This window comes from Pleurodeles waltl, chromosome 3_2 (assembly GCF_031143425.1).
Source record: "Pleurodeles waltl isolate 20211129_DDA chromosome 3_2, aPleWal1.hap1.20221129, whole genome shotgun sequence".
In the NCBI taxonomy this organism is placed as follows: domain Eukaryota; kingdom Metazoa; phylum Chordata; class Amphibia; order Caudata; family Salamandridae; genus Pleurodeles; species Pleurodeles waltl.
The window spans coordinates 83,319,971-83,341,793 of NC_090441.1; the positions used below are offsets into that span (position 1 = coordinate 83,319,971).

The 21,823-nt window shown below is 45.3% G+C and overlaps 1 protein-coding gene across 6 annotated transcripts in view; it reads left to right on the top strand.

Moving 5' to 3' along the window:
* LOC138286506 (caspase-1-like) overlaps positions 1–21,823 on the top strand; it is a 264,088-nt gene that overhangs the window by 232,541 nt on the left and 9,724 nt on the right. For 4 of the 6 annotated variants that reach the window (XR_011202003.1, XR_011202004.1, XM_069226848.1 and 1 more), the window contains one exon: positions 16,956–17,062. Coding sequence is in view for 4 of the 6 variants with exons in the window: in XM_069226848.1 (XP_069082949.1) it covers positions 16,956–17,048 (93 nt within the window). In the remaining 2 variants the exon portion in view is untranslated. Of the gene's footprint in view, positions 1–16,955; positions 21,802–21,823 lie in introns of those variants that run through there. The other 2 variants (XM_069226847.1, XM_069226850.1) reach the window with 1 other exon arrangement.

The window sequence follows — 21,823 nt, forward strand, 5'->3', positions numbered from 1 at the left end:
CCGGGGGCAGATCGGCCTATTGTTATTAGTCTGATCTGCCCCCAGAGAGGGCAGAAACCTCTAGACGCCAGGGCAATTTTTTTTGTGTGTTTTTTTGTTTGTTTTTTCTGAGATGGGGAGCGACCCATTAGGCAAGGGTCGCTCCCCTGGGGGGCAAATTGTATTTAGACCATTGCTGCCCCCCTTGGGGGCAGATTGGCTGATTTTAGGTCAATCTGCCCCCAAGGGGGCAGAAACCACTAGGCAACGGGGATTTTTTTACTGGCGCCAATGTCACGCAGGGGGAGCAACCCCGTAGCCAAGGGTCGCTCCCGGAGGTGGTTGGGGAGGTGGGGGGGGGAATTTATTTTAGGCCATTCGGCCTATTGTTATTAGGACCTCTAGGAGCCAGGGCAAAAAAAAAATGTGTGTTTTTTTTTTTTTGTTTGTTTGTTTTTTCAGAGATGGGGAGCGACCCATTAGGCAAGGGTCGCTCCCCTGGCGGGCAAATTGTGTTTAGACCATTTCTGCCCCCCTTGGGGGCAGATTGGCCGATTTTAGGTCAATCTGCCCCCAAGGGGGCAGAAACCACTAGACACAGGGGATTTTTTTTTTTGGCGCCAATGTCACGCAGGGGGAGCAACCCCGTAGGCAAGGGTCGCTCGGGGGGGGCGGCTGAGCTAGAGGCCAAGATCCACAGGTAGGCACTGTTTTCTATGAAAAAATGTGATGTGTCCACGTTGTGTTTTGGGCCATTTCCTGTAGCGGGCGCTAGGCCTACCCACACAAGTGAGGTATCATTTGTATCGGGAGACTTGGGGGAACGCTGGGTGGAAGGAAATTTGTGGCTCCTCTCTGATTCCAGAACTTTCTGTCACCGAAATGTGAGGAAAACGTGTTTTTTTAGCCACTTTTTGAGGTTTGCAAAGGATTCTGGGTAACAGAACCTGGTCAGAGCCCCACAAGTCACCCCATCTTGGATTCCCCTAGGTCTTTAGTTTTAAAAAATGCACAGGTTTGGTAGGTTTCCCTGGGTGCCGGCTGAGCTAGAGGCCAAAATCTACAGGTAGGCACTTTGCAAAAAACACCTCTGTTTTCTTTCCAAAAATGTGATGTGTCCACGTTGCGTTTTGGGGCGTTTCCTGTTGCGGGCGCTAGGCCTACCCACACAAGTGAGGTATCATTTTTATCGGGAGACTTGGGGGAACATAGATTAGCAAAACAAGTGTTCTTGCCCCTTGTCTTTCTCTACATTTTTTCCTTCCAAATATAAGAGAGTGTGTAAAAAAGACATCTATTTGAGAAATGCCCTGTAATTCACATGCTAGTATGGTCACCCCGGAATTCAGAGATGTGCAAATAACCACTGCTCCTCAACACCTTATCTTGTGCCCTTTTTGGAAATACAAAGGTTTTCTTGATAGCTATTTTTCACTCTTTATATTTCAGCAAATGATTTGCTGTATACCCGGTATAGAGTGAAAACGCACTGCAGGGTGCAGCTCATTTATTGGCTCTGGGTACCTAGGGTTCTTGATGAACCTACAAGCCCTATATATCCTCGCAACCAGAGGAGTCCAGCAGACGTAACGGTATATTGCTTTCGAAAATCTGACATTGCAGGAAAAAGTTACAGAGTAAAACGTAGAGAAAAAGTGATGTTTTTTTCACCTCAATTTCAATATTTTTCTTTTTCAGTTGTTATTTTCTGTAGGAAACCCTTGTAGGGTCTACACAAATGACCCCTTGCTGAATTCAGAATATTGTCTACTTTTCAGAAATGTTTAGGTTTCTGGGATCCAGCATTGGTTTCACGCCCATTTCTGTCACTGACTGGAAGGAGGCTGAACGCACAAAAAATTGTAAAAATGGGGTATGTCCCAGTAAAATGCCAAATTTGTGTTGATAAATTGGGTTTTCTGATTCAAGTCTGCCTGTTCCTGAAAGCTGGGAAGCTGGTGATTGTAGCACCGCAAACCCTTTGTTGATGCCATTTTCAGGGAAAAAACCACAAGCCTTCTTCTGCAGCCACTTTTTCCCATTTAAAAAAAAAAAACGAAATTTTCACTGTATTTTGGCTAATTTCTTGGCCTCCTTCAAGGGAACCCACAAAGTCTGGGTACCTCTAGAATTCCTAGGATGTTGGAAAAAAAGGACGCAAAGTTGGCTTGCCTAGCTTATGTGGACAAAATGTTATGAGGGCCTAAGCGCGAACTGCCCCAAATAGCCAAAAAAAGGCTTCGCACAGAGGGGGAAAAGGCCTGGCAGCGAAGGGGTTAATAATGTTAATGCAATAACAAAAATTCTGGACCAGAGTAAATAAATACTGCATGCAAATATGCCATTCTTCCTAGTTCGTTCTCAAAGTATTGATATGTAATCATCAGTACGCATGGACCAGTGTCCAGTATAGTGACATTCAGCTTCTGCTTCCCAGTGTCATTGCCATGAATAAAATGTGCACTCTCTTCCCCTATGAATGAGTTTCATCCCACAGTTTATGAATTTTTATTTGTCATAAATAACAGTTGTTCCTCCTGCCATATTTTATGGTACTCATTGAGAATTAATGTTGTACTACATTGACGATCATTATACATAATATTGAGAAGGTTGCACTCAGTTACAACATGTAAGAACAACCTAGTCTGCAAAATGTAGTCTCATCACATCTTCCCACCCTACTTAAAAAACAGCATTTGAAAAATCTTTGTTTACTTAACATATAAGATTATCTGGCAGATGACAGACCATGCAGCAGAACTTGGCAGACGTAGGTAGCCACATGATAAGCCCTTAATGAAGTGGGACAGAAAAAGAGGGCAGTTCCTGGACAATTTCTCATTTGCCCATGCCATAAAATGTTCCCTTGGGACACATAGCCAATGCTTTCTAAATTCAGCCATGGATGGCGCCTAAAACATGACAGCCTTTAACTCTCAACCTCCAGCCCTTTTTATGTTTAGTATAGTCAACTCTGAGTATCCCCCACCTCCTTTGCACATGCAGCCCAATCATTCAGTGGTGCTGCCTTATTTCTCCTGTCGCTCTCCCAACAACTAGGTGGCCCCTCCTGTATGCCTGCAAACCTTCAATCCCCTAAACTATCCCCTCCTGTTCATTGTTTTGTTCAGGTGCCCCCTTCTGTACTGCTGTCCCACAAGCACATCTATAATGTGCATATGTTCACACTAGTTCCGATGCCTGCATTCTGGTTAGGCGGATAGCAGTCAACCACAGAGAGCACACTCATGTGGTTGTCCTCCCATTCAAATATAAACACTGTGCTGAAGCACATAGTGTCTTCTTTATATTGTTACAATAAAGTGTATGTTCTTGCAACATTCATTTTATGTGGCAGTGACTTTGAAAACAAGGCTACCCTACAGCCATGTATGTGACTTGAGTTGTCTCATCGTGCTGCTCAGTTATTAATGCATGTGGTCCGGCTGCTGCTATGGCATCCTCAGATCACAGATTGAGAACATCTGATCCCAAGAGTGAGTATTCATCACTGAATGGAAGCACCATGAAACTGCAAAGGCACAGAGGCAACATTACACCCCCTTTATTCGCAACAGACAATTAGTAAATATGTCCACGTTGATGTCCCTGGATCAGTTTTTTTTATATTTTCATTGATGGTATGGGTGTGAAAGATGACGTGTGGAGAAGGGGTCTCCAAAGCACTGCAGTGCACCTGATTCTTAGGACATCATCTCTGACTTTTCTGATTCACAGACTGACTCATATCATGGATTAAGGACAATCTGATGATTTTTTTCTACCCCAGAAAAATTCAATTATGAGTGTCATGTCATCCACTCTGTGTGGAAGAACTCTGGGGAGATTACCGACATTCTCATCACATGTCTAAAAGTGTGCATAAACAAACAAACAAACAACAAATATGGCTGCAATAGGATGGTGAAGTTGCAGATTCTTGCCAGTTTTAGGCTTCACATTCAGGAACATATTGCTGCAAAAGCCAGAGGACATACTGGCTATGGTCCAGTCAATGCACACAATGGTATATAAGCAGTAGTAATGGACCACAGGCCTTACCAGGATCTCTTGAGGAGAACTATGTTAATGACTCCTGTTCTTTGGCTAGAAAAGCAAGGTAACAAAGCACCAATATTACTACATGCCCCCATGTAGAGTTGAATGCCCGGTGCTCAAAGGGAAATTTGACACTTGTGCGTCAAGAGATCATTTCCAAACAAGACTACTGCCAACATTTTACTGGCCCACATCTCATTAGCCACATCATGACATGAGATGTCACCACCAGAAGCCATGCCTTGAATGACTCTTCTGGTAACTTACAGATTGTGCATTGAGGAGCATCTCAAAATATACTCATTCTGAAATAGCGTGATGACAGGTTAGGATGCGATCACATAACTTCTGCAGGACATATGGATCTGTGGAATAAAAATGCCAATCTTGTTTGATACTAAAGTCACAATTATTGTAATTATTGACATGGAGTTTTGGCTATGCTGCTAAAGGACATTCAGCTACAACCTGCAAATATCTGAAGATTTGCATATGGCTCACATACAACTTACCTCTTACATGGACCTATTTTGATGTGCATAACTTAGTTTTGGTGTCTTGCCATTAACTGAGGTATTTCACGAGGAAATTCACAACATAATTCAAGGTCTTTCGAACAGGCTGTACTGCAGTGATGGTTTTCTGGCACTTTGCATGAGCCAAGAACATGATGAAGCCTGATCAAATTTTGTGGGTCTCTTGGACAAGTGTGACTTTTGTTAACCAGTGTGAAGGTCTACGGAGACACGTTCTCCTGTGATGGGATGAAATCTCACCCAGATAATAGAGGAGCCCAAATATCAGCATGTGCCCCATCCATTTTAGAAGTGTCAGCAGGGCTTTATTTGAGCCGATGGTTGCAGGTGGCCCATCGGCACTCATTTTGGGGCACTTACTTTCCCTCATTAGACCATGAATCAGTAACCTCCAAAAATTAGATGGCAGGGAGTACCTGGTAGTGGACTGAAGAGGTATGAGGTGGAATCAAGACAATGCAGCTTTGGTATTTGGCATGCAGACGTTCCATAGTGCCAGCCATGGGCCTCTGAGCAACATTTTGGGCCTGACACTTATTCTTTTACAAATTGTTGAGCACTAGCTTCCATGTATATCCAAGATTTTCCATCCTTTAGTGTGCAGTGAGATAGCTCACCTTTAAAGGATTTACTTATGCATGGTTTCAACAATTTCAGAATATGAAAGAAAGAAGGAAAATATTACGAAAATGAAGATGGAAACAAGGAAAGAAAGATGCATAAAGAACCGTAGAGCTGCCTTTGAGATGATGATATAGTTGGAAATGATGTGCTAACTTAACTATTATTGTTCCATGCTATAGAGAGATGCTGCTTGTAAGGAGCCCCCCACTCCATCACTGCTCCTTAGTTACCCCCATTTTCCAGAGAAAATAAGTCAAAACCCTTTGACTCTACGACCTCTTAAAAAAATTCTCTACATTTTTTTATTTTCAGAAACCTGAATTGGAGACAGTTAAGTTTAAAAAGTTATATTGATATGCCAGTTCCAGCTGTTGCACCCACCCTGCTCACCTCTCACTTAGTCTATCTGTCCCCTTTGTTAGAGCTGCCAAGCCCTTACATATTTCACTGTGTGAAAAGTGGAGATGTTTTCTCCTACAGTGATGAGGGGTGGAGCTTCCTTTCAGTAGTTCATGTCTTTTCTTATGAACATGGGTGATGATTTGGCCACTTGTCACTTCTTTTTCAGTGCCCCGCCATTTTGCTCACTCATCATGGGAGAGTGTGAGTACTGGTTGTGCCACAGGCCTGTGCTGCATTGGGCGGGACAACGCTCATAAAGACACTTGAGACGAATAGTGTGAGAAAGGGCGCTTTAATGAAGCAGGTGCAACAATAACTCTTATCAACCTTGACAACCAGCCATACAAACTATATACACCCATCCTGACTAATACAATGTTATATCTAGCCATCCCCTCGTCATCCCCTAATAATTCACCCTTCCATTCCCTTGTCACTCAGAGCTCACTTTTCTCTGTTCACATCAAAATGTACGCATGAAACTATTCAATGTCATAAACCAATTGACTTCTTGTCGCCTTTTAACTTTACCCTTCCGCCTCCCTTCCCCTCTTTTACCACCTTGAACCATGATAACCTTTCCAACTTCATGTAATGACTCCCACAACTGTCCCAACTACCCGCCCCTTCAGTGCACATGCTCATCAGCGACATACCCCAAAACACCTATAAACCTTCCTTACACCAAACTAAAAACCTCCCTCACTAATACCAGATCCTGACCCACTCATCCAATCAACTGTGGTTCAGTTACACTATTTCTAAAAGACTCCTGATTCCAGGGCAGGAAGGCGGTAGAAAAATGCTGGGTGCTCAAGTTTTAATGCCCTCACTCACTACTGTATCCTCAACGCTAATCTAAACCCCACCCCCTCGCTAAACTAACCAATCCTGTCTCTCTACATCCCTGGGCCGCACCACCCGCCAGAAAACCCTGTGGATGATGCTTTGTACCTAAAACACCCACAAGACCCCATCAGGCGGAACAGCGCTCATAACATCACTTGAGACACGTATAATGTGGGAAAGGCAGCTAGCCATACAAACTAAATAAACCCATCCTCACTAATAGAATGTTATACCTATCCATCCTCTCCCCTAATAATTCACCCTTCCATTCTCTTGTCCCTCACACTTCACTTTTCTCTGTTCACATCAAAATTCACGCACAAAAGTATTCAGTGTCATAAAACGCTTGACTTCCTGTCACTTTTCAACTTGACCCTACCTCCCTCTCCCCCTGTGTGACCTCCTTGAACCATGATAACCTGTCCAACTTTGTGTAAAGACTCCCACAATTGTCCCAACTACCCGCCACCAGCAAAACTCCTGAAGTTTTTCAGACCCCGCCAACCTTCTTAAGCCCACTTCCTTCAACAAGGTAGACAACATTGACCTCAACTGCAACAAATACAAATCCATCCCTAGTACTGACAAGTGAACACCATTATCCCTAAAAAACTGCCTTTCTTCAAACTTGATACCCCCATGCTCTAACATCATTTCCCCTTCTCTCTTGCAAAACATTCTGATGTCCTGATTGCATTTTTTCCTGGCCCTGTGGACCGCCACCAGCTTTCTGGCAGTCCTTCCACATCTCCTGGGTATGAACGCTGTCCAAACTACAGTGGTACCACACCACATCCTCATAGTCTCCATCAAATCATCTTTAACTCTCTGCATAAGAAACAAACCTTTTATTTGCACCATATCATTTTCTCCTTAATGTAATACAAGTACATCCGGACAATGAAAATTATTTTGTGACTCTTCCTATCTAGGCAGCAGCTCCTTCCATCGCATTCCCCCTTTCACATACCATTTCCACTGTACTTTTGAACTACTGAGACCCAGCTGTCTGTCAAATTGTCCAGTCTCAGTTTACTGCGCTGCCCACGTGACGAAGGAATGCCCACAAATCCAGGCCTCGATGTACTCGCGTTGCAGCCTGCAATGCAACCTATAACAGATAAAAGATCACATTAAAGATACTCCCCACACCACGTCCCACTCTCATATGTCATTTGTAACAGTCTGATTTCCAACACAACATTATTTTAATTTCCTGCCCTTTCCAACCCATCATCTCAGCTTCCGTTGCCTAAAGGAATGTGTTCCAAATTCCTTATCTGACAGTCTCAATCTTTTCAATGCTTTTCGCAAAACCCCAAGTACCTGTGCCGGCAACACCCTATCCCCTGACGCATGCTGAAAACAGACATTCCAACTCCAACCCATTCTTAAATGCATGCCACCACTGAATCAGGCATACCGTCTTGTCAGGGTCACTTCACAGTGTCACACATTTCCCTCTGCCATTCTGATCTAGTTTGGATTTTGGGACCAGCACTTGCTCCCAATCACTTTTCCCAGCCGGAATGCTCCAAAAAACAACCATGCCATTACTACTGCAAACAGCAAAGTCTCCTGCTCATTCAAACAGACCTTTGGTAACACTCTAACCACTCTTTTCAACAGCTGTAACACTATCAACCTCCGCGCTCTCTCTCCTTTGGACCCTGCTCTCCGGCCCAACCTTCCAACAGTCTTTTACTCAGTTCACCCGCTGTCAGCTCATACCCTCAATATAACTTTTCAAAGAATGCTAAACCCGCCAATTTGCCCGAAGTTATCACAGATGACAATCCTTTGTCAATCATGGCCAAGATGGATTTCATCACATCCTTTCTACGCAGATACTCTTGATCAGCTAGTCTCCTTTTCCGAGCACCTGACTCCCTGAACTCTTTCCACGCTTGACTGTGCACTTTCCATGTAGACTCAGACAAAGAACCCTTGATTAGTTGCATCAAACTCTGTCTCCAATGGTCCACAGGTACCCCAGTATCACCGTCTTCTCTTCCTCTGCCCCAGATTCTAACCCATGGAACTTCTGCCACTGAGAACAAGAAAGAGCATCGACAATGCTGTTGTCCACTCCTGCAACATGTCTGGCCCTGCAAACCACGTTGAAATGCGAACGTTGAAGAAAAAACACTTTCAACACCTTAAGGACCTACAGATCCCTTGCTGACTGTCTACTCACAATATGCACCACAGACAAGTTGTCTATTTGAAACAGTACTTTTTTTTTTAGGAACTCACTGCCTCAGACGCACACTGCCAGCAAAGGAAAGAATTCCACAAATGTAATGCTGCGCCCGCCATTCTTAGAATTTTCTGGCTACTCTTCCACATACCTCTGTTCTTGCCAGTGTTGCAAAGTCCTCTTTTTGCCCTGTTCATCCCCAATTTTTTGTTGCTGACTGGTGCTGATGATAACTGATTCTGACTGTGCCCTGGACTCTGTTAGCCAGACCCAGGCCAGTGCTATGTTAAAACACACACTTGTAGTAGAGTACACTAGGTATTTAGGGTAACCTTTTGATTGTCCTGACAGACCCTGTAAGTCCCTAGTATATAATGGGGCAAGGGTGTACAATCTGCCTATAAGCCCCTATATAATAGGGCATGGAGATTAGAGGCCTAGCAGAATTTCTGCACTTGCATGTGTGCACTGCTGTGTGCTTCCTGTCCTTTTGAATGCAGACCTGTCTTGCAGCCTGTCTCTACCATTTGCATGACAGCCCCTGTAGCTCCCTAGTAAACAATGTGGCAAGGGGGGTGCCAGCTACCTATAAGACCCTCATACATAATAGGGCATGGAAGTAGAGACCCAGCAGAATTGCTGCCCTTTGAATGTGGGCACTGCTGAAGGTTTTCTGTCATTTTAAAATGCAGCCTGACTCTGCAGACTACATTTACATGGAAATTGTGTCCCAATTCGACTTTGGTGCTGTGGGCACTTTAAATGTGATGATCTACCTTATTTTCACATATTAGGTACCCCTAGGACCTCCCCTAGGTATCCCACGGGCGGGGGGTCATGTAACCATAAGCAGGGGTCTTATAAAAGAGGTTTTATAAACCCAGGTAAGGGAAAAACTGATCATTTCATTTCCCCCCACTATAGTTACTTGCCTTCATAGGCTATCATAGCTATATGATATTTTCATGGTAATAATAGTGAGGAAAAGCACAGAAAAGTAATTCAAGGTCTTAAAAGATTTGTTTTGATAAATCCAGCAATTTGGCATTGGTGAATTTATCACAACTTGTACAGAAAATAAGTTATAAGACTTTTCTTTCTGTAGGCCAAAATACAGCCTTCTGACTGTCCCCTCTGATTGGTCAGTGCTAACAGGGTTAGCAGAGCTGCTTGATTAAGTGATAAGTTGCTGTCCAGGGGAGAGCATATCTGGTGAAGGGCAGCTCGAGGCTACACAGGAATGCATGAACAGGGGGAGGGGTAATAAAACATACAGCCTCAAAGGAGAGAAAGACAGGAAAGAATGCCAGATCATCTAACCCCCACCTTCTGGACCCCACAGCCAGATACTAGGCTTAAGGAAGGAATTTGCAGATGTTAGAAGGAGGAGAGCTATGGAAATGAGCCACACTGGAGGATGGTTTAGTCAGCTCTTAGTTTCAGACATCATGGATTTTGGAAAAATTGTGCTTTCTGGGGCAGGAATATGCCACACTTTTCAGGAAGTGGTCATGCATCTGGGCGTCACTCTGCATTCTATTGGTTGGGCGCCCCCCGTCCTGATGCCCAGGAGCCGGGAATAAATATGTGAGAGGTGCACAGCCTCTCAGATCTGCTGCCTGAAACTACAAGAGGAAGAAGGATTGTCCTGCTGGAATCTGGATCTGCACCCTTGGCCTGCACTTCTAAGTGAACTGTGCCTGCTGCACAATCTGGTACTACAACCCTGGGGACGGTGCCTTGCTTCAAGAAGGACTCAGGAGTGGACTCACTGCAGCTACAGGTTAACAGAGCTTCACCTGCATCATCCCCCAGCAAAAGTCCCCAGCCCGGAGTGCATCCAGTGGACTTTTAAGGATTTGGCCAGGTGCATTGCGGGATTTGTGGTCCAACTTTCCAAGGACCATCTAGGACATTCCAGATCCTTGGATTTGTGTTTGGGAACCTCTGTACCTGCAAGGAGGACTTCAGGAAACGCCTCCTGAAGATTGGAGAAGTTTGGAGAATCTTAGTGAAATTGGCGCCTTGTGTTTTTGAGCAATAGGAAGTGTTCATTCATTAAAAAATTCATAACTCCGGTTCCAAGGACCCACACGGAGATTCCAGACTCTTGCATTTGTGTTTTGGACCTTTTCTACCTGCAAGGAGGACTTCAGGAAACACCTCCTGAAGTCTGGAGAATTTTGGTAAAGTTGGCACTTAGTGTTTCTAAGCGCTAGAAAGTGTTTATTCTTTTAAAATTCAGATCTCTGGTTCCCTACATTGGATTTTTGATGTTTTGGTGTCTATTTACTCATAAAAATATACCCTATTTTTATAAATTGGTGTGGGATTTTTATTATGTGTTGTGCCTCATGTATTTACTGTATTTGTGTTTTTGAATGCTTTACACTCTTGTCTCCTAAGTTAGGCCTGCCTGCTCAGTTATAGCTACCAAGGATTGAGCAAGGGGCTAATTTACTGGGACCTGTACTTAACCTATATTTGGTTAGTGGCCTTCGTGCCAGTGGTAGGTTCATAGTTACCACTGCCAGTAACCCACTTTCCAACAGCCATTATATTCCAAAACCTACACCACCTACTGCATTAGAGAACGGTTCCAAAGGCCATTCAGATTCTTCACTCATACCTTCCATGGACATTCCACACACTTATAAGTTCTTTCATTCCAGCTTTTAGCCTGGTTCTGTGATGTAGAAGAGCCATGCCTGACAAAGCCAAACCCAGCCTGTGACAAAAAGTGTGGCTTGCTTTTACTGCCATGGCAAGCAAACAAAATGGATGGATTACACCCAGATCTGTGACTTGCGGTGAATGTTTGATTTGTTCTGCATTCCATACATCATCTATTCTTTTTGCATTTGTCACCCTAAGTGGGAAGGGTATTCCCAGAAGTGGGTCTTGTGCTCGCCATGCCACCAGAGTCAAGCTAGCCTGGCGGAAGAGGAGTGATACCCTCAAAACCGGATGCTTGTTTCTGGTCCAGGTAGAACCTGGCCTGGCAGTTCGGGCTGGACTGTTCCCAAGGGGAACAGGGTCAAGACAGATTTGCATATGACTGGGTCCAAACTGGAATGGCGTGAAAAACAAATGATGGATCAAACCCAGATTTGTGACTGGGTGTGAATGTTTGATTTGTTCTGCATTCTATCCATTATCTGTTCTTTATGCTTTTACTGCCCTACATGCAAAGTTTAGATGCCCCTCAGCACCTGTATGTCTTTGACCTTCGCCTTCTCTTGTCTCAACATTAACTCTAATAACTTCAACAAAGTCACCTTCTTATCCTCAGGCAGCTGCACCTGCATCTGTATCGTGTCCAGCTCAACACTTAAGAAAGTCAACACCTCAACCTGGCCCCATGTTTTTTTTTCTGGGGCTATTTTTAGTCCTATGTCTTGTAACAAATCTTGAAATCTCTCAAAGCAAACATTTGCATTTGGTGCTCCCACCAGGAAAAAGTAATCAAAGTATTGTCATAGGTGCTGAACCTGTAAATCGCAACTTAACTGAAGGCTTTTAACAATGAACAGGAGAAGAAGCAGCCCATTGGTAAGGCTTTATCAACAAATATGCAACCAGCAAACTGAATTTACGGATGTTCAAAATCCTCTGGGTGCACTGGGAACAGCTGCAAAGCTGATTTGATGTCACACTTTGCCATCACTGCACCTTTACCAGTCTTACGTACCAAGGCGATCACTGACTCCACTGATGCATAATGTATCCTTCTCCTCTCCTCAGGGATGAAATCATAAACAGATAGGCCCTCTGGCCGGGAAAGATTCTATATCATTCGAAACTCACCTGGTTGTATCTTTGGATCTACTCCTATAGGAGATATAATCAAATCTTGCAACAGCCATTCAGAACATGCATTTGTAATGCAAAGGGTCTCATGTTTGCTCGAGTTAAAGCTATTAGTGTTGTAAATTCCTAACTGGACTTTTCTTGCCACACATGTAAGGAAAGTTTTAAATTAAAACAGTTGACATAAGCAAGCCGATTCAAAGCGCCACAACCGCCATGAGCATGAGCGCAAAGGAGACACACAAAAGGAGAAAGAAGTTTGCTTGCAGTCAGACATATAAGCATACATGTAATTATCCATGTAACAGTGTCGGTCCCCAAGGCGTTAATAAAACCACTCCAAGGATGGACCAGCGTAAAGCATTTACCAAGGAAAACAAAGGATTTTTGAAAGGCAAGCCCACGAACAAGTGAAAGTGATGGGTGTGAGGTGGGTGTGGTTAAAAGCCCACATAGATACCAAGATGTCGGAAAAGGGCCAGCCATCCTCCCTTCTTGCACCTCTTTCATCAGTTTGTTCCATACAAATTCCTCTTGTCCCTCGACGGAACACAAATTCTCAGCCCAGCGATGCACCCGGGGACCTTCGTTCCCCAACTTATTACAATATTCATAACCACTGAGCTGGTGTTCGCTTCCCTCCAGTAGTCCACAGCATCTCCTCCAATACTTCAATCGAGACAATTTGAGTGGAGTATGAGCCCTTTCCCATGTTGTGGGGACCACATAGCCCTCTGCCTTATCATTCCCAGCCTGCTGATTTGCCCCCTCACCCCCATTGAGTGACTGCCACTGTCCCCCGTGTCATCTTCGAGGATTATTCCTTGTTTGAGGGAGGGTCACATTGTAGAACTGAACTCACATTGTGAGCATTTGTGCTTGAAGCAGCAATATTCTCTGTTGCACATGTTGAATGCCCAGCACATGCCAGATGTATTTGACTGTCCCTTCCCAGAGAAACAAACTCCACCCCCTCATGGGGGGGTTCCCGAAAGGACTTGTAAATCATTGGCCAACCGCTAACCGTGTAAGTCATAGGCACCGGCTGTGACGGTGTCATCGTTTGTAGAAAAAATGTATTGTCGAGTTGTCCCCACACCCTGTCTGCGTCATCCACCAACCTTGCCCTAAACCCCTCATTGTAGCATACCCACCCCCAACCACTAAACGTACCTTGTGCCTTGCATACCACATCCAGATACTTGAATATTGCCAAACATCTCTCTGGAAATTTTTCACAGTACATCCTTACATATATCAAAAATGCAGTTGACCAGTTCTCAATAGTTACAGGCATTTTTGGGTGCTTGGACAACTCGTATTCGTCTACTTTGGACCCTTCTAAAGCCCTCACTTCTCTATGTAAAAGGTGAAACATTTCTATGTACTCACCTTTCAAACTCCTCTCTCTGGTGGCCATTGTCAAATGGGCCCCAAGGGCTTTGTAATGCCTGTGTGGGGTAATTATTTCTGCTTTATCTCTTTGCTTTCCTTTATACCATCCTGATCCTTGTCTGCTGCCTTATCCCCAACCACTTACTGTGCCCATCTGTCCTCGTTATTCACTATCTGCACCTTACCATCCTCACATGTACCTTGGTCCTGTACATATTTCCCTTTCACCAGCCGGATCCCTGCCTCCCTGTTGCTGTCCCTTGTGCCCACCCCCACCGACTAACTTCCTATTTTGATTTGTGCCCCATCCTTCACACCTGCTTTCAATATTGGAGCCTTTCTTCGTGTCCGTGAAGCCTCATCCTTGGACTGCCCAGTCAGTCCTGAGTCCATTGTCCTTGCGGGCTTCATTGTAGCCTGCAAAACACTGACTGGTGCATTATCACTCAAAACCTGACGCCCATGACACGAATCATTGAGTGCTAACCACCAGTCTGCCTCTTCCTGGACAGTGTCCCACAGCTCACCTTCCTGCAGATCATCATCCTCCTCATAATCCAACATCTCTGGCATTCTTTCATCCACATCACCATAACTACACCCACTCATGCCAGATATTTTGCCTTCACCACCCTCATCAGACGCAATGTATCTTTTTGATGGTCTGGCTTGCCATTCTTGTTGATTCAGAGAGGCTGCTGAAAGCCTTCTCCCTGCTTCCTTAGTGTAGTCCCCAAATGTCCCAGAGATGACCGCATGAGCATGTGCTCTGCCTTCTGTGTAGGGTTTGTGAGCCACACCTAGCTCTCCCTGCACAGAAACTCTCCCTAGCTCTCCCGCTTGTCCTAAAAAGGCCTTAATGTATTCCCCTGTGTTTCCCCAAGCAGGAGTTGCCACCGCTGTCCCTGCCCTAACCTTATCTGGAACCCACTGCCAGCTGCCCCCAGCCACTGCATTATTGCTAGAAGGGGCCCTTCCTGTCCCTCTTTCCCCTGACCCAATCCCATGCTAGCCTGTACCTGGGACACCATATCCCCAAGTACCACTGCCCAACTCAGGGAAATGCGTCACCTTAACAAACTCCACTGACTGTCACCTCCATCACTGCCTGTAAGGCGTACTCCTCTCAAAAAGTGTTGGCCATGTCCCTGCACATTTTTTCATGCATTGTGCACTTTGAGCTCCCATCTGGAATGTACCGGTTGTCCAAGGCTGCCTCTCCTCCGTCCCTACTTCCACCTTGCACTGCACTGTTCAGCAAATTTTTGGGGCCTGAGATTTTAAACCTCCCTTGCCAAGGACTGTCCCCTTAAGCCTCCCTGATGCACCAACAATTTTCGCTGGAGCCTCCCATGTGCCTTTGTGGCCCTCGCCAATTATTCTAACGGCAGACCCGAGTCTTCCAAAGACCCACATCCTCGCACAGTGCGCCGCGAGCCCGTGCAGGCCCAGAGCGCTTCACATCTCCAGCGGAGAATGCCTTCTCATGGCCATCCACGCCCTCCCGCGGGATGCCCAGGGCCGTTCACGCCTTCTTGCCGTCCCTCGCAAAGGCAGCAGGTAAGCCGCTTCTTTCAACAATTCGTGCCAGTACCCCCCCAACCCTTTACCCCCCCCCCAACCTTAGAAACCACATCAGCCCAACAGAGCCTCGCGCACACAAGGGCCGACCGTTCAAGGGCTCAGCACCAGTCTCCACCATACTCCTATCGCACGCTGCATTCCCTGCCCTTCTCAACTTCTCTTTCAGAGGTGAGCAAAACATCTTTGGGCAGCGAGCAAAGCATCACGGCTGCCGCCACCCCACTAGCTGCTCTCCTTTGCAGCCTCGGCCTCCTAGGTACCAAGGCCCGGCCGAGGGCACCGGGTTGCATCAAATCTGCCTGCCCTTCGGCTTACAGCATCAACAAGCCTCAATCACACGTTTGCTCTGCTCACTCATCCTTGCAATCACTGTGTATATGTCGCAAGCATAAACTCACAAAAATGTAAAGTCCAAGAAACTTTCCCTCTCCTGCCAAGTGCTCAATTTTGAATGCCCTCACTCACTATGTATCCTCGATGCTAATCTAAACCCCACCTCTTCACCAAACTAACCAATCCTGTCTCTCCACACCCCCGGGCTGCAACACCCACCCGAAAATCTTGGGAGTGATGGCTTGAGCTTAAAACATCCCCAAGACCCCAATGGCCTATGACCTATCGGCCACCCACTAGGGGAGTCTCATGCATTGCAGATGCCAGGCTCTGTTCTCCCTACTGGGGAAGGCTGAAACAATTTCTCTTCTCCAATCTATTGCTGCTGCTTCACTTTTCTTTTCCTCACCAAGGGATGCTTTAAACTACATTTCTTCTGTAGCAAACTTGTTTCTTATACTTTGCTTTCCCAGGCTTGTGTGGCATAGAGCCTCCTCACTAGGCCTAGCTTGACAGTGCAGCTGTCTACAAGACATATTGTTGGCAATGCTTTAAACTACAATACCTGGGCTTTAGCTCAATCCAGATTCAATGTGATTAAATCCAGTGTCCCTGTCCTTTCATAACATTGCTAATAGGAATACTGTCTGTGCTGTATGCAGCTCTGACCCGTTCTTCATTGGTTAATGAGACCTTCACTCAATTGTTGTTTAGTTATAGTGCCCAATTGTTCTTCTCCCAGCAGGAAACACCAAGTCAGCCTACAATCAGATGCCACCCACAAGTGCACATCCCAGACATCTGGGCAGATCTCTCTTTCAGCTGTAAAAGTGCTCTTTTTAAACTGTATTGTTGGCTATAGCCCAATCCACTATAACATGTGAAAGTCCAAAAGCACTAGTCATGTTTTTACATAGTCTGGCAAATAGAAGCTGCTTGAGACTTTACAGCTGGACGATTTCAGATCATTACCCTGGGCGGCACTGCAGTAACAAGAGGGTAGTATAAGAGATTACTCAATTTCACAGTTTATGTTAACAGACTGATGCTTCTGCTGGAATAAATTGAGGATGGGATGAGTATCATTATATGTAATTCTTTTGACAAGATGGTGAGAAATCTAATACTGCAACATAATTTGTATTCCTGTTTTCCCCCCATGTCCCTTTCTCTCTCTTCAGGTCCAACAAGCTGTTAGTAGTTCTGAGCTACAGATGCCAACTATAGAACGCACAACAGCGCTGAAAAAATTCTACCTCTTTCCTGGCCACTAACATCTGCCAACACAGTAAGCATTGCTCTGGTTGGGACCACAGCAATTTCCACCAAGATTTCTGAATCCAAGATCTAGAAATGTGCTTTGTTCTTCCATAAGTTCTGGGGTAAATGAGCCAGGTCACCATAAAAGACTATAAACCTGGATGCTGGACTCCACTTGTCTTAGCTTCTGTTCAAGGGTACACAGTGCTTGGCCTGGTATCCCTTTTAGGAAAACAGTAGCAGTTTGGTTACATTCTGTCTTGCTCCCAAAGAAGGCTGACTTATTAGACCCATAAAAGACCACCTTTTTAGTCCTACTTAAGTTCCACCCAACTTACTCCCCATTTGCACAATGACATTAGCAGTCATATTATCCTGCTAATAAATACCAGGTTTCCTGCGTAAATAAAACCCTTAAAGAAGGAAAATGCCAGTTTACCTGAATAGGAAACCAGCACTCCTGGACAGTGGAAGCACAAACAACTTGCCAGAAAACCGATCTTGGAGGCCTATAAAACAACACTCTCCCAGATCAGGATGGTGATGCGGTTGAATTACTCCCCTCTCCCCCTCAATGCCCCTCTTCCCTCAAGCTGAGGCCTTGAGGAGTGTAGTGGCTTACACCTCTCTAGTAATGTATAAAAAGGCGACTGGGCACATCTATTGCAACTACTGTTTGATATTTTCAAGGGTTGGCAGTTGTCAAGGATGAGTGCTCCTACGTTGCTATTTCTTGTAAGCTACCATCATGATTATCACTAGAAACACAACTACTCAGTAAAAATCACTGGTAGTTGTCTCAAACCCCAGCTGAGAGAGTGTGAGTGTAGAGGTTGGCCCTTCCCCAGTGCCATGATAGTCTTTGTGTGCCAAAGGTAGTGCGTTCACGTGATAAGTGGAATGCAGGATATAAAACAAAAGCAACCTTTGAAACCTGATTTTAGCAACTTCCCAGCTGAACATATCCCTGTTGCTGTGGTTTTACAGACAAGCTGGGAGGGCTAGGGAGCAACGCAGTGCTGGGGAGTGGTGGCGCATATTTAAAGGGGCAAGCAGTACAAAAGAGAGAGAGAGCAAGAAAACACATGCACTCTTCTGGACTGCTAAACAAAAAATCAAAAAAGTAGTTCCCTAAATGTGAGCAGTGGCAGGATATAAGTCGTCCAATCAAATTCATCATACAGAGTCTTTGCTGCTTGGAAGGGACAAACACAAAGAAGAGGAATGCAGGACATCATGTAAGGAAAAAGCACACGCAAGTCACAGTAAAGCTGACCAGTGGTAAGCTGTGGGCGGGCTCTAAGCCCTCCATAAGTTCACAATTGTTTTTTAGCAACCCAACAGCTTTTGCTCTCTGGTAGGTTTGACCTAAAAATGAATGCACACATATAATACTTTTCTGATGGGCTGACATGTTTTGTTGCTTAACTATGGTCCTACTTTACCCAGCCGCTTCTTCAGTCTCTTATAACACTCACAGTATCTTCTACCCAGATAGATTTGATGAGGTCTAGAGCACACGCAGTTTGTTCTCTTGAAAGAGTACTCAGTACTACATTCTCCTTGCAGTCTACGAGTAGTATTTAAGTCCCCTAGCTGTTTATGTCAACAATAGCTCAGTGTAGCTGTACTACTTGCTGATGCTGGGCCAGTGGTACAAAACATGGTTAAAGGTTAAATCTCTACTTCTTACAACTCATTACCACAATTAACACATCTAGCAAAAGCAAATTCCTGATGGTGACCTTCTACTAAGGGATAATTTTAATTTTCCTGCCTATAATACCAATCGGAGGGTCATCCTTAACCCCTGGTATCTAAAAGTTCCCAATATCTGTGAAAGTCTCCAGGAGGCCACGGACAAATATTTTAATGAAAATGAAGGCTCAGTCTCCTCATCTGAAACCTTATGGGAGGTGTACAAAACATTCATCAGGGGTTAGGGCCTGGCACCCATAGTAGGGAACAAGAAAGGGAAACAAGCCGGGCTTGGTACGCGTGAGCAAGAAATCTTAGAGTTGGAATCTCAGGTTACACACCCCGATTAAGGGGAGTGCCAACACAAACTTTCTTTAAAGCAAAAGGAGTATAGAGATGCCTCAGAAAGCAGCCAGGCATGCCACCACTCAGCACATCCTTTATGAATTGCGTGACAGGGCCAGGAAACATCTGTCCAGGCTAGACAAAAAAGAATGTGCTAACTGGTACTGGTGGTTGCCCGAAGTAAAAGTCAATGAGGGACATGGCATTAGAGATAGGGCAGACATCGCAACTGTCTTTGCAACCTGCTATGCTCGCCTATATTCCTCTGAACTGCTTTCAGATATTGTGCCCCACCTCCTGCGCATGTTCTTAGAATGCCGCACTGTAGGGATTTAGCCCCCAGATCAGAGACTGGCCACGAAATTGGTCATCCCCAAGTAAGGTAAGCTGTGTGAGGATTGTGCCTCCAACCGGCCAGTTTCCTTAATAAATGCTGAAGTCAAAATCCCGTCCAAGCTACTGGCCACAAGACTAATACAAGTAATCTGGACGCTGGTCTATCCAGACCCGTCCAGTTTCATGCAGTGGAGGAGCACTTCACTTATTCTGAGGCAACTACATGGAATCATGGGCCGCGCAGCCACAATACAAGAGGACACCCTTGTGCTTTCACTGGATGCCCTAATGGCCTTCGACACCAATGAATGGCCCTTCATGTTTGAGATACTACTTAAACTGGGCTTCGGTCCTCGCTTCCTCTCCTGGGTACAGCTCTTGTACTCTGGTCCGCTGGCCCAGGTGGCGGTTAATGGAGTATCGTACCCCACTTTCCAGTTACGGAGAGGCATGAGGCAGAGATGCCTCCTAACCCCCTTAATATTCACCTTGGCTCTGCAGGTATTGGCTGCATCAATCAGAGGTTACCCCCTTGCTAGAGGTCTGAGGTGGACCAACGATTGGGAAGGTAAGATCTCCCTATATGCAGACAACTTCCTGCTTTATATGACTGACTCTTTGCCAATCTTAGACAGAATAATGCACATACTTGCTCTATTCTGACAGTATTCGAGCTACACCATTAGTTGGAGTAAGTCACTGATCTAACTCCTCCACAGCCCTGTTCCAAGGCTACGCAACTGCTGTGATGCCCGGCTTGTTACAGAAGGATTCTGGTACCTAGGAATATATATATCTAGAGATCCACATACCTTCTAGACCCACACCCTCGAGTCCCCAATTATCCACCTGCGAAGAAACATGCAACACTGGCAGACCTTACCACTAAACCTCCTGAGAAGGGTAGCCCTACATAAAATGATGGCTCTACCTTTTTGTATGTGCTACAAAACACATCTCACACTGTCCCACAGAATTATTTCCTAGCAATTGACAGTATAATTTGTTCCTTGCTCTGGAACAAGGTCACCCCTGCATTACCTTCAAGAAATTAACCAGGAGCTGGTACGACGATGGGATAGCCCTGCCTGACACACAGAAATGTTACCGGCAGCACATCGAGTCACCATCAACTACTGGGCATACCTTCCTGAGGACGAGCTTGCCCTCTGGATGGACAGGCGAAACATGACTCCTGGGGGATATCTCATGACCCTTAATGGCAATACCTGCCCAGCGTCTCTCCCCAGCTGTACCACAATTACATTTACCCTCTTGCACTGCACCCAAGACCCTAGGTTGGAGAGGCAAGATAACCCAACCACTCCCATTTGGGACTCTGAACAACTAGGCACTTTCGACACACAACGGGGCTTCAATAAATGGGACTTGGTTGGTTTGTCCCGGGTGGGAGATTTATAGACTGGGGGTGATTTCCTTCACTGAGCTACAGAATGAGTATCAACTGGCATCCACAGAAAGCTACAGATATTTAAAAATACGGCACGCCTTACAGAGGGTGCTGCCCAGAGGCACAGACCTTCCTCAGTCATCCCCACTTGAGGACAGACTGCTAGACGGCCATCTGTCTAAAAAAGCTATTTCTCTCACCTACCTCAAACTGTTAAATAACTCCCCTAACACACTAACCCGCCTCCAGGATTCTTGGGTGCAAGATCTCAACGGTATTGAAGATGATGAGTGGCCTGAGACCTCGGCATCTCCAAAGGAGATGGCTACAAGAATAAGGTTCCATCTTATACGGTTGAAATTCCTACACCGATCTTACTGTTCCTGTATTACCTTGCCCAAGATGGATAAAGCAGAAACAACCGTGTGCCCTATGAAATGTATAGGGGGGGTCCTTTTTGACATGATTTGGGGCTGCCCAATGCTTCAGCAATATTGGGAACCTGTAGTGTCCTGTCTCAATAAAATTGGTAGTAGCAATATGGGGGTTGCCGCAAAGTGGTGCCTTCCTAACATCCGGGACACTACTGACCTCAGCAGTGTGGAGTAGCTGTTGATGACGCTGGTGGTCTAAATGGTCGCTAAATGCAACATAGCATAAATGTGGAGGGCAAAACAAGTACCACTCCTGACTGATTGGCAGTGTGATATGGACTAGTGTATATGTTGGCAGAAAGGGAGGTTTAGGAAAGTAGTGCTTGTCCAAACAAATGGTCCAAAATATGGGGAAAGTGGAATACGTTTTGGGGTGATCTATGTGTACCAGTTATAGGCACCAATGTGGCTGTCTCGCATCGGATGCATTCAGTCTTTGATGCTACTTTTTGCTGAGGTGGACAGTTGGGCTATGGAAATAAATGTCAACCTATTGTGATGTATCTCTGCTTTGATACTGCAATATATGATGTTCATAGTTAATGTCTCATTGGTGTGTTACTCA